This window comes from Acanthochromis polyacanthus, chromosome 19, assembly GCF_021347895.1.
Source record: "Acanthochromis polyacanthus isolate Apoly-LR-REF ecotype Palm Island chromosome 19, KAUST_Apoly_ChrSc, whole genome shotgun sequence".
In the NCBI taxonomy this organism is placed as follows: Eukaryota; Metazoa; Chordata; class Actinopteri; family Pomacentridae; genus Acanthochromis; species Acanthochromis polyacanthus.
In genome coordinates, this window is record NC_067131.1 from 31,475,850 (window position 1) to 31,490,132 (window position 14,283).

The 14,283-nt window shown below is 42.3% G+C and overlaps 1 protein-coding gene across 1 annotated transcript; it reads left to right on the top strand.

The window, feature by feature from the left end:
* The first annotated feature begins 9,172 nt into the window (after window positions 1–9,172).
* Window positions 9,173–13,786, top strand: LOC110969275 (3-mercaptopyruvate sulfurtransferase-like). Its single transcript, XM_051939855.1, has 2 exons — window positions 9,173–9,797; window positions 11,982–13,786. Exons 1-2 carry the CDS (start codon window positions 9,209–9,211, stop codon window positions 12,278–12,280), a joined length of 888 nt encoding a protein of 295 aa, XP_051795815.1. The 5' UTR covers window positions 9,173–9,208; the 3' UTR covers window positions 12,281–13,786.
* The last annotated feature ends 497 nt before the right edge of the window (window positions 13,787–14,283 follow it).

Sequence of the window (14,283 nt, forward strand, 5' to 3'; positions counted from 1 at the left end):
CCTTGAAGGCAGATGGAGGCCTGTAGCATCCAACCACAGTTATACAAAGGCCTTTAACAATTTCCACATTAAATGCCGAAAATTCCAGTTGTTTGCAAATGGACTCAGATAGAACTAATGAGGCTTCAAATCTAGATTTAACATAAATAGCAACACCTCCACCTTTCTAAGGCCTATCGGTCCGATAAACATTGTATCCATTTAAGTTAATATCTTTATTGGTAATAGATTTGGTCAGCTTTCAGAAATTACAACAATATCTGCATCTGTTGACTTAATCCAAATCTTAACCATGTCCATCTTAGATAACAAGCTACGCACATTAAGATGAACAATTTTAAGACCAGACAAGGATTTGAAATCAGATGGTGTCTGGATACACTGCAGCTGTGGACCAGGGTTAGGTTGCACATTACCAGATAATGGTAATAATGAGATGATCAACAACCTCTGCCTTGTAACATTACAAAATGATTCAGACAATGGATATGACGAAACCATGCCAGATCTATCACGGGATGCAACATAATTATACAAAGCTAGAAGGCTTTGAAGTTGAGGTAAGTCTCTGGGTAGGTCAGATGATACGTTCATGTCCTGTGCCAGATGGATTGGTGGTTGCATAGGTTGTAAAGCAGCGAAACCACAGGTGCATCCATGAGCAATGTCACAGGTTGAACACATTGTTTGATGCACTCAGCCAGGAGCAGCCGTTGCCCCCCCAAGTCCCAAACAATTAATAAACTGAACAAAGTCACAAGAAATGCAATTTTCCACAACTCTTAGCACTTATCAGTGTAGAGTGAAGAGATCCGCAAGCTGCTCAAGCTCCAGAATGGTGGAAAAGGCTTCAGCAGTCAGCACAGGCCCCTGAACACTGAAGAAGGCTTCAGCAACCAGTACAGGCCTCAGTGTGGCAGGGAAGGTGGCAGCAAACTGCAGGTCTCAGAAGAATGAAGAAATCTTCAGTATGATACAATAGGCTACAGCGTAGGGTGGATGGATTCAGTACACAACAACAACACAAGCCAAAATAGTCTGTATAGTTGAATAGATGCTGAGGGTCCAAGCTAGAAGCAAACCACACTGCAGCAGAAGATGAGTCCACAGATGGGTCTGTAGTTAGCTCCAACAAGAGGACAGGCTTCAGAGCACATGGAGCAGTTCAGAATCCTCAGTGCAGCTCACAAAAAGAACAGGTTAAAAAGGCCCCAAAGACTGTGAATTACTTAAAATAAGTTAATAAACAGGAACATAAAAACCTTTTTCAAGAATGAGAAAGGCACTAAAAACTATTAAAGTACTTAAAACAGACCAACACTGAGCAGACAAAAGGGACATGCTGCCATCTTGATGATCCCGTGAGGAGTCCTGTGGTTTACAGTAGAGATCAGGTGCTGGCGCTCCGTAACACAGCGATGATACCCCAGACCTGACGTACCCCAAGAGCTACGATGGAACAGACGGGGGTGATATCGTCCTGTCCTCACGTCCATCATTATGGGGAACTTAGGATCTCTCCCCAGGCAGATGGATGAGTTAGTGCCACTGACCCGGCCTGAGAGGAACTGCTGTTCAGTTCAGTTTATTTGCCATTTGCAGTATAAAACCACAATGGAAAGAGGTGCAAGAAGCTCAGAGTGCACCGTCACCATCTAAAAACAACAAATACAGGAGAAAATAGGACAGTAAAAAGAACAGAGAACAAATGCCACATAAAATACTTAAGAATAAAGTACTAAGATCCAATAAATAATACCGGGAGAGCAGCATCATGGTGTTAAAGAAGACCTGGCTAACATCGCTAGCTGCAGACACGACCGCTACGCTGGACACATTTCAGCTGACGTGCTCAGACAGGACAGTAGAAAGAGGAAAGGAGGTGTGCTGGCAGTGTTTGTGAACGATAGGTGGTTCAACTCTGGGCTCATTTCTGTTAAGGAGCAAACCAGCTGGAAGGACGTTGAGCTGTTAGCGGTTAGCATGCGGTCATACCACCTTCTTGCAGGTTATCGTGAGAGATCCATATGTTCCTCCATCTGCTGGCACCGGAGCAGCCCATGACGTCCTCCACTCTGCCTACATTCACTCCGTATGTCACCTGCCACACCAGCGGCAATTAAACACTGGACTTATTGGAGGCCAATACCAAGGAGGCAAACATCTCATCATCACTGCCACCTCTGGGGAAAGAACATCACGACATGGTTCATCTCCAGTCCGTGTACAAACATCATACACAAACAACCTGAGATGGTCTGATGAGACTGAAGAAGCCCTAAAGACTGTTTTGAAACTACTGAGTGGGAAGAACTCTGTGTTCCTCATGAGGAGGACATCGACCGCTTGACTTACTGCATCATGGACCACATGAACTTCTGAGTGGAGAACATCGTACCCACCAGCACAGCACGATGATTCTCCAACAATAAACCATGGATTAACCTGGAGATAAAGGCTCGCCTTAAAGAGAAAGAGAGAGCCTTCAGATGAAGACTGTGCAGAGGGAATTCAGGAGGATGATCTGGGAGGAGAAGAATCAGTCCAGGAGGAAGATGGAGGAACAGCCGCAGCAGAAAAACACCAGTGGAGTCTGGAAGGACCCAGTCTCACATCAAATTGTGACATAGTCACGTTTGTCCACAATGCAAAACGTTACAATCTCACAATTTGGCCCTGAAAATTGTGAGATGCTCACGTTTTTTCCCCCAATTCTTTTGTATTGGTCTGACGAAGGGTCACGTGACTGCTTGCTGCAGGCTTCTCAAAATGAAAACATGGCGGGTATTCCTTTTATTTTCCGTGGAAAATGCATTATTTTAAGATAGTTTGGACAGAAAAAAACATTTTGATGACATTTTTAGTGAGAAATATATATAACACTTTCACATTATCCATTCAGTTATTGGATCTGTGGTTTGGTTTGTTTTTACGCTGAATTTCACTTCACGGCATTAAATTGTGACAGTGTCACATTTTGTATGTTATGTTGGTTGATTAGGACGCTGCCAAAAACGAAAACGTGTGTTTATTTTTGTATTGTTGCATTGTGTAATTTTTTGAGTTGTTAAATCATTTATGTAACTCTTGCATACTTTGACATTAATTTTCTCTAAAATTTCACAGTAAAATCAGGTGATACTGTGCAGGTGCTAGCTGGGATGACCCCTGAAAAGGCCATAGTGAGAGATCTTTGTCACCGCCTCAGGATTTGCAGATATTGAAAGTCAAAATCTGAATAACAGCATGTATTTTCAGCGGACGTCTGTCAGCCTGGCTGCTCAGCGCCTGTGATAACATTATGGTATTACGCAGAATAGCCGCACAACGCCCAGCGGCTCACCTGACCGCAGTTTAACGGAGTGATTCCTCTGACAGAAGCAGATCGCTGTAGTGAGGAGGATGGCGCCCAGTTTCACTACTAAAGGTTCCTACTACTAGCTTAACCCTATAATTCTTGAATCATTAAGTAATTGACAGAAAATTCGATTTTTTTCGGGTTAAAGGTTAAAATGCTGTAAAATGCATGGAAAAACGAGTAGCGGAAGTGACGTACTTTTCACACATGCGCAGTACAAATCGGGTTTCCGGGACGGATCGGGTAGCGACACAGCACCTGCTGCACCTTTCTTCTTCGGTGGTGTCTGTGTAAAACAATGTCCAACATGCAAACAGCACACCTAGCGCCATGAAGCACAAAATGCAGGTGTAAATCAATGACATCTTACAATTACAATGCCCTGTCTTTTAACTAATAAAGACACATATATAAAGAACTTTACATAAGTTTGTTTGTTTGTTTTATTAAGATCCCCTGTCAGCTTTTGCAAAGCAGCAGCTGTTCTTCCTGGAGTCTTCATAATTTCATTTGTGACAACACCAAAAAGCAACATGTACACAAAATACATACAAATCAAATTACAAAATACATAAACAATCCGTACAAAAATACACATATACAATACAAATAACATACATATACAAAACCTGTCCTAACCAAAAGCATACAACACATAATATTCCCATCTTGAATTATAAAAATAAACTGTTCTTCTTCAAAGATACCATGACCTAACAGTAATAATTAAAGAATAATCTACCTCAGAAACCAACCATAACATAAATCACATAAACAGTGACATTACAGTCACTACATTTAAGTTTAAGATTTAATTTAATGAATTATTGTAGTTTACAAATTTCTATTCCCAAGCAACCCACTAAATTAATAACTAAAATTTTGTGCTACATAATGCTCTTTTAGTTTAATTTTAAAGTTTTCAATATTCCCCGTTTTTGAGAAAATCTGGATGTTATCACTCGCTCCCGACAAAAGCATCAGTTTTTTAAAATATTTTGGATTTCGATTAATTAGACAATGAACAAATTGACGTAATTTCCTGGTGGGTGTGTTTATGCAGCCTATTAAATACTTTTTCCCCATGAAATAAAGTACAATCCATACATCATGGTCCGGTGTTCATTGTTTGTTTTGTTCACTGACATAGTGCAATAAAGTTTTGTTTTTTAAACCATCCAGTACCGTGATGAATATTGAATGAATATGGCATCTCGTTTACATCTCTAATTAAGGAGCAAGAAATTTACTGACGTTGATTTATGATTCAAGACAAGCAGAGGACACACTGTGTGTCCCTTTAATGTCCAAAAGGCCAATTAAGGTCAAAATCTCACAGATTCTTTGACCAATTTGGACCAACCTGCACATGCTTGATATTGGGTCCTAAACCAATACTGGTGTACGTTTTCAGACCACCAGGACTTACAACGGCAAAATAGGAGCAAAGAAGACACTGGAACAGGGGCCTTTGTTAAAATGAATGAGAAACAGTGTGAGAACATCAATCAAAGTGCACCAAAGTGCATAAAGTCATAGAACAGGGTGTGCTGAATGCTCTGGGAGCAAGTCTGCAGTGAAAACACCTTTTATGGGGTCAAGGGTCACTAAATCTGAAGACTTCAAATGAAGGAGACATTTTGTGCAACAAGTATCATAAAAGTCATTCCCAGTGGAATTCAAGTCTGATATTGTGTGGGACTATTCAGAGCAGTCACATGAAGCACTGTATCTGTTTTCAAGGGTCTAGGCCCACGGGAACCTGCTTTTTTCAGCAGTGAGGCCTGCTAGTAGTGATGAAGCCTGAGGCCTTCAAACATGTAAAAATCATTCCTGCTCGGTCATTTTTGGGTCTAGTGACACCAAATCGGACACACTCCTACTAGACCACCCCCTGACCTTGCATATTTTTTTCAGAGAGTTAGCTCAAAAGGGGCCCGAGCACGGCCCTGTTTCTGACTCTACGGTTAACCCTTTAATGTCCAAATGCTTCAAAACGGGCTAAAAAGGTCAAAATCTCACACAATCCTTCACCAATTTGGACCAAACTGCACAGGTTCTAGATATAGAGGCTAATGTGAACGCTCATGCACGTTTCAGACCTCCAGGGGCCCTGAAGAAGGAATGAGGGGCAAAAAAAAACAAAGCGCATTTTTTCAGTTCTCTATACTTCTATCCATGGTTGTGCTGTTTTCATAGAGGCACACAACTTTATATTGCAGTAAAAACAATGAGCCCAGGGGGATTTAAAATACGACTGGAGCAACTAGAAACTACTTCAGGGAGTTAATGACACACCAGCATAGCAGCACAACTACAGCAACAACAAATAACACAACATCTACAGAGAAAAATATCATTACTGCTCTCCTCATTATTACAAAATATACAGACTCTTTATATATGAGGAACCATAAACACGCTAAAGACACAATAAAGTAGCCAAAAAAAGGTAATGAATAAAGTTTCACACAAACAGACCTAAGTTTTGTGTGTGTGGGCAAAGTGTTCTTTTCAGAGTCAGTCAGCGCAGCACAGTGAGGTGCACCAAAGAAAATTAATGATAAAATGATGACTAAATGCTGAGATGTTATGATGAATAAAACAAAGATTTTTCAGTGATGGAATATTCTTTTCCACTTATACAATGACTGCAAGGAAATTGTGCTGCAACCAAACAGCAAACTCTTTGAATGAACAATAAAGGCAACATGGAAATGCAGAAAATTACAGTTTGTCAAACGTCTGCTTGAAGCTGCTTCAAAAACGAGTTCATCTCTATGGATCCCTGCGTTAAAATGTACAAGTTTACAGCAGTCTTTTTTGCTCCTATTTTGCCGTTCTACGTCCTGGTGGTCTGAAAACGTACACCAAACGTTTTTGGCAGCGTCCTAATCAACCAGCATAACATACAAAACGTGACACTGTCACAATTTAATGCCGTGAAGTGAAATTCAGCGTAAAAACAAACCAAACCACAGATCATTTCCAATAACTGAATGGATAATGTGAAAGTGTTATATATATTTCTCGCTAAAAATGTCATCAAAATGTTTTTTTCTGTCCAAACTATCTTAAAATAATGCATTTTCCACGGAAAATAAAAGGAATAGCCGCCATGTTTTCATTTTGAGAAGCCTGCAGCAAGCAGTCACGTGACCCTTCGTCAGACCCATAGAAAAGAATTGGGGGAAAAAACGTGAGCATCTCACAATTTTCAGGGCCAAATTGTGAGATTGTAACGTTTTGCATTGTGGACAAATGTGACTATGTCACAATTTGATGTGAGACTGGGTTGACAGAAGACTATCTCACAAGACACCGACTCCCAGGCTGTGGGGGACCAGAAGTGGGTCAAAGATTGGAATCTATTCTTCAATAGGTTTGATCAGGTTCCTGATACTCCCCCACCCACACGTCTTCTTTCACAACCTTCAGCACACAACCACCTCCCACTGCTTCTCCTGACAAATGTCCACCCCACCATCCACACCATCTAACACCCAGCCTCCTTCCTCCAGCCTTTCCTTCACATCCACCCGGGTGAAGAACCAGTTCAGGAGGATGAAGATGAAGAAAGCTGCGGGTCTGGATGCATCAGCTCCATTCTCCTCTAGTCCTGCTCAGACCAGCTGTTCAGGATGGAGCAGATGTTCATCATGAGCCTGAAGGGATAGAACCACAGCAGTGGAAGACGTCCTGCATGGTACCAGAGCCCAAAACATCCCAAAGACCTCAGCAGCTACAGGCCAGCGGCACTGATGTCTAATCTGATGAAGGCTCTGGAGAGGCTGGTCCTCGACCATCTCTGCCCTCTGGTGAGCTCATTGATGGATCTGCTACCAGCCTGGCATCAGTGTGGAGGACGCTGTCATCTTCCTCCTGGACAGAGCTCTGTCCCACCTGGAGAAGCCTCCAAGCACTGTGAGAACCATGTTCTTTGATTTCTCCAGTGTTTTTAATACGATTCAGCCGGTTCTCCTGAGGGACAAGCTGGAGGTCACAGGGGTGGATCACCACCTCTCATTCTGGATTCTGGACCACCTCACAGACCACAGTTTGTGAGGACACAGGACTGTGAGTCTGACAAGGTGGTCTGCAGCACAGGGGCTCTACAGGGAATGATCTTGGCTCCGTTTCTTTTCACTGCAGACTTCATGGACCATCAGCCAGCTGTCATCTGCAGAAGTTCTCTGATGACTCTACGACCGCTGGTCTCATCTCAGATGATGATGATCGGGAGTACAGAGAACTGAACCAGGACTTTGTGGACTGGTACCAGCAGAATTGTCTCCAGATCAACTCAGTCACACACCCCTAACATCTATGAACATCCAGGACATGGACATGGAGAGAGAGGACTCATACAGGTACCTGGATGTTCACCTGAACAATAACCTGGACTGGTCAGACCACACTAGTCCACTTTACAGGGAGGGTCAAAGCAGACTGTCTCCTGAGGAGATGGAGGTCTTTGGGGTGCAGGGGGTGATCCTAAAGGATTTTATGACTCTGGTGGCATCAGTCATCTTCTATGGAGTGGTCTGCTGGGGCAGCAGCATCTCAGCTGCTGATAGGAGGAAACTTGATCAAGAAGACCTGCTCTGTCCTGGGGAGCCCCCTGGACCCAGTGCAGGTGGTGGGAGGAAGGACTGTTGGACAGCGTCTTCCACCCCATGCAGGACACACTGAGTTCTCTGGATCTCCTTTAGTGGCAGACTGATCACCCTGAGTGTATGAAGGAGCGTTAGCTTCTTCCTTCCTGCTGGTATCAGACTCTAGAACCAGCTAACAGCAGATCAAACACTGACTTAATGACAGCTGGCAAACTATCATGTGCAATAAACCAAAGTGCAATTCATTTATGTATGTATCGTTACATTTTGGGTTGTTAGTGTCTTTGTGTTCTATTCTATTCTATATTTGTGTCTAAAATGACTTAAGAATGTAGATCTGGACCTGTAGACTGGGTCTGTCTGCATCATGGAAAAATGCATCAGAGAAACATCTGACTGAGAGACTTCACAGATGAACACACAGATGAAGATCAATGAGTTGGGCTCAGATGGAGTCCAGATGTTTGATAGAACCTGACCAGGACTACCACAGAGGATGCATGGTCCTGACAGTGAAGCACAGAGGTGGAGGTATGATGATCTGGGGCTGCATGAGGGCAAAAATGTTGGTGAGATGACATTTCTAAGAATAAAATTGAGTGGATATTTGCTCACAATGACTCAAAAATAGTCCAGAATGACCTAAAATTGTAGAAAATAACTCAAAATGTCCAGAATGACTTAGAAGTTGCTCAGATGAGCTCCAAATAGTGCAGACTGACTCATATTTCATCCAGGGTTAATCCAAAGTTGTGTCCATCAGGAGTTCAAAGTGTCCCAAAACGATCAAATTCCATCCGATTAGTCTGAATGTTGGCTTGAGGCCAATAAAAGAGTTTCTGGGTTTTTAAAGAGTCAGAGAAGCAGAACCTCCAGCTGAAAAAAAAAAATCATTCAATCAAAAATTTTATTTATAGAGCACTTTACAACAGTCATGGTGACCAAAGTGCTTTCCAGTTAAAAACAAAGATTAAAATAAGAAATAAAAGCAGATTAAAAGGTTCTGTTTTACTGTAAACTGTGCGTAAAAGTCAACGGAAAAGCGCATTTTACGCATCTCCATGAGTTCTGATCCTCTGATTGTTTATTAGAACTGTCTGATTTCACGTTAAAGTCCGGTTCTGAAGAAGTGCGCTCTAATCTAAGTCCAGTTTCTGGGTCTGGAGGAGGAGCGGATACCAGCAGATATTTATAAAACGTTTCCAGACTCGGTGCGCACTATCAGACCTCCATCATGGCGGCTCAGACCAGAGCTGTGGTCTCCACTCAGTGGCTCATAAACGCCGTCAGAACCAACCAGGTCGGTCCGAAGCTGCGGGTTCTGGACGCTTCGTACCACCTGCCGCACATGAACCGGGACCCCACGGCGGAGTTTGCGCAGCGGCACATTCCCGGTGCGTCGTTCTTCGACATCGACGCCTGCAGCGACCAGAACTCCGGACTGGACCAGATGTTACCGGAACCCAGCAGCTTCTCCCGGTACGTCGGAGAGCTCGGAGTCAGCAACGACACGCACGTCGTCGTGTACGACTGCAGCGACTTCGGCTCGTTCAGCGCGCCCCGGGTGTGGTGGATGTTCCGGGTGTTCGGCCACAGCTCGGTGTCGGTTCTGGACGGAGGGATGCGGGGCTGGATGGCTGACGGCGGCCCGCTCACTGCAGAGTCCAGCCGGCCGGAGCGCACCGACTTCAGGGCGACTCTGAACCGGTCCTGGGTGAAGACCTACGAGGAGATTCTGGAGAACATCAGAACCAAGCGGGTCCAGGTGGTGGACACCAGGTTTGAAGGCCGGTACCGAGGAACCGAGCCGGAGTTCAGAGACGGTGAGAGTCAGAAGGTTCTACAGATGTTCTGAAGGAAGCAGTCTGTATCAGACAACTTTAAAGTTTCCTCTTTTCCTGGTTCCAGCATTCAGTTTAAGTTAAAAGACTCAAAGTGAAACAGATTCTTACTAAATAATGTCAATGAATTCATAATAGAACAAATTAAACAATCCCTGACATCACTGGGGATTGTCCATCTTTTTGTGGGGACTTTGAGTCTTTGTTGTGAGTTTGCATCTTTTTGCGGTGACGTTGCAGCTTCATGTGGTAATTTTTTGCGTCTTTTCATGGTGATTGGTCTCTGTGACGTGACCCTGAAGTTTTTGTGATATTTTTGCATCTTCTTGTCGTTTCTCATGTTTTTGTGGAACTTTCATGTCGTCGTCTAATTTTGTGTCTGTTTTTTTGTCTTGTTTTGTGTCTCATTTTGGAACTAAAACCAGATTTATTGCTCAGTCTGTGACACCTGGATGGATTTAAACTGATCTAGTGTCAGTTTTTCCCAGAACTCAGATGTTTCTCCTCCTAAATGTCCTGGTTCTATCTGCTGGACTGATGAAGTTCTGAGGCTCAGAAAGGATGGAAAAAATCCATTAAAAAGTGATAAATCTGGACCCACCTCTGTGGAACTCTGGAAATATTTCCAGTGTGAAGGTGGAGCTCTGGTCATTAGTGAAGTTGCTGGAGATCAGCTGACTGTGATGAGGTTGGGAGGAAGCGGTGGAGTTTGTCCTGAAACGACCCAGAGCTCTGGTTATATAATCGTCCTGTCGGCTGTTTACAGCAGAACACAGATGTTCACGTTCACTGCAGTCACAAAATGAGTGTTTGAGCAAAAACCAGAGTGAAGCATGGAGGTAGTTCTGGAGAATCAGCTGGAACCAGAGGGAAGAAGTTTTTCTCTCAAGTTAGAAGAACTTCTTTTTAAACCTGTGGGTCAAATCAAAAGTTTGAAAATGTGGAAAAAAACCTATATTTTCACAGTGAAATTTCTGATGTCCACATTTTCAACATTTTTAGGAATTTTTTAAACATTTTTTGTGGAAAAAGGAAATGTTAAAACAATGTTTCTTGAAGAACATTCACATAAAAATCAACCAAAATCCAGCAAATTTTTCGGGATTTTGGTTAATTTTATGTGAATGTTCTTAAGGAAAATATCAGAAGTTTTATTGATGAATATGGTATAATTTTAGATATTTTTAGGATTTTTTTGGAAGATTTTTACTCATTTTTTGAAAAAATTTACAAGAATTTTCTTGCGAAATTTGGGGGATTTTTTTCAATAAAACTTTTAAGGAATTATTGGAATTTTCTTCTTGACAGTTTTGCAAATTTTCAGAAATTTGTGGAATTTTTTGCAGATTTTTTGGATTTTTTTCAGACAAGGAAGCAATATTTTTTGGTGGCTGTAAATGAAGACAACAGGAGGGTTAAAGTTCTAAAGTGGACTGACTTTTACTGAAGAGACGTTTTAAGTGAAGTTCTACAGAAATGACAAAGTAAAGCAGAACAGAGGGACCAGGTCGCGTTTCTTGATGTTTTGCAGTTTTTACATCTTATCTGGGTGCAGATCCAGAGGAAATAATCCCTAAATCTGTACATTCCTCAGAGTCATTTCCTTCCAGCCTGGATCCTGTTTGGATCTGCGGTTTAACACATGGAATAATCACTGACTGCATGTTTGCTGTGGGAAAATAAGCTGCTGGAATGTGAGTTTTGAATATGTTTGTGTTGTTTTTTTTGGGCAACAGTGGAAGGCAGATCAGGAAAGACCAGATGGAATGAGATTTTGAGCTATAAATATGATATAAATGCAGTGAAACGATACCAGAAGGAACAGACTTAATGTGGACTCTACTGTGATAAAATCTTGGAGCTCATCTGGGCAAATTCTCAGCCATTGTGGGACATTTTAAGTTATTCTGAGCAACATCGGGTCCTTCTGGACTCATTTTGAGTCACTGTGGTTAAAAATCAGGTCAGTTTTGTTCTTAGAAATGTCGTCTCGCCAACACTTTTTGCACTCATGAAGCCCCTTACATGACACTTCCACCTCCGTGCTTCACTGTGGGAGTCCGTTATGAACCTTCAAAGGCCTGGAACTCTGAAGGTATTCATAGTTGATAAAGAATCAGACTGATCAGATGTGATGTTAACCCCGTCCTGCTGTCTGTCCTCCAGACGTCCTACCTGGACATTTCCCTGGAACCATCAACATGCCGTTCACCAGTTTCCTGGACGACAGTGGGAAGCTGCATGGAGCTGAGCGTCTGTCTGAGGTGTTCCAGGAGGCAGGCGTGGACCTCCAGAAGCCTCTGTGGGCGACCTGTGGTTCAGGTGTGACGGCCTGTCAGGTAGCTCTGGCTGCTCACCTGCTGGGACACCCCGGGGTTTGTATCTACGACGGGTCCTGGTATGAGTTCTTCAAAAGGGCGTCTCCAGAGTACATCATCTCTGAATCAGAAGCCAAGAAGGTCTGAAGCATCGCTGTGAAACCAAGAAGCAGAGAGTTAGATCAAGATTTCTGCTCTTACACTGCTATGAAATGTGAATTAATGTCCGATTCTTCAAAAACACACTCAGGTTTGGGTGCTACCGTCATAAAAAGGCTGTAAAACTGAGAGATGTTTGTTTAGAGGTTCATGTGGCAGCAGCTAAAAAAGAACTGAAAATTAAAGAGTAACTAAAAGTAAGCAGCTGGAAATGAAATAAACAGTGAAGGAAAATGTCAAAATGAGCAAAATAAACTTGAAAACAGCAGCTAAGAAAACATAAAATAGCGACTGAAAATCAAAGTGAAGAACAGCTGAAGATGAATTTAGACAGTGAAGGAAAACATCAAAACAAGCGTCTCTAAACCAAGATAAACAGCAACTTAAAAGGGCTTCAAAGAGCTACTGAAAAACAACTGAAAATGAAATATTACAGTGATTGAAAGCAAAACTAAAGGTCAACTGAAAACAGTGACTCAAAGTCTGACTAAAAAACACCTAGAAACAACTGAAAACAAAGGAAAACTGGAAATTAAAATGAAACAGTGACAGAAAAACATCAAACGAGCCTCTCAAATCAAAAACAGCGACTTAAAAAGACGTTAAACAGCATCTGAAAAGAGCTAAAAACAATGACGGGAAGTTTCAATGAAACTGTGACTGAAAATGTCTGAAAAGAGCAACTGAGAATTCATTTAGTGAAAGAAAACATGAAAATGAGCGTCTCAAAACCACATTAAACAGGATATAGAAACATCTGCAAACATCTGCAAACTGGCCGTAAACCACGGTCGAAAACAGAAACTGAAAAAGATAAAAACAGAGACTTACAGTGAAATTAAACAGACACTGAAAATGAATAAACAGCGACTGAAAACCCCTCAAGAACCAACAGAACCGACAGAACCGACAGAACCAACAGAACCTACAGAACCAACAGAACCGACAGAACCGACAGAACCAACAGAACCGTGCTGAGCTGCACCTCCTCTGTTGGTCACATGACAACCATCATCAGTCACGTGACTCAGACTTGGACCAATTTACAGAGATACAAAAAACCCAAAACATGACCGTCTCACAGCTTTGCTTCCTGTGATGTAAACTGTCCTCATGTTGTGGAAGTAGAGTTCACATAAGAAGCTGCACTCTGCCGCCCGGCCAGCAGGGGGCGCCTCCTGTTAAAAGCTGATCTGAGTGCTTAGAAAACAACAGAATAAATGAGACTGGACTCTCCTCATGCTGCTGAAGCCTGAATATGAACATTAAGATGTAAATAATTATATTTAATTCACTGAACATGAGTTGAATTTACAGTAAACAAGGAGCTGCTGATCCACAGCTTTACTTTTTACTCCTTTTTATATTTTTGATTCTACATTTTATTCGATGTCCAGTTTGCACATAATTCACACTGCTGTCATTATTAAAGCACTGTAAGTTCAAATAAAAGTTTTAGTTTTATCAATAAAGTTTAAACTGCTTTTAAAAAGACGACTGTTTTTCTTTTGATTTTCAAAACTACAGCAGAACAAGATGTTACTAAAACCACTGAGATCATGAGGATGAAAACAACAACAACAAGTAAATAAATACTTAATTCTACGACAGAAATGAAACCGGTGAAATACAGTTTAACCCTCGTGTCGTCCAGATTGGCCCGTTTTAAAGTTTGAAAATGTGGAAAAAAAACATCTATTTTCACAGAGAAACTTCTGATGTCCACGTTTTAACATCCATCATCCATCCATCATCCATCCATCCATCCATCCATCCTCTGTACACCGCTTTATCCTCACTAGGGTCATGGGGGGTGCTGGAGTCTATCCCAGCTGACTCGGGTGAAGGCAGGGGACACCCTGGACAGGTCACCAGTCTGTCACAGGGCTACATATACAGACACACAATCACACTCACATTCACACCTACGGACAATTTAGAGTAACCAATTAACCTCAGCATGTTTGTGGACTGTGGGAGGAAGCCGGAGT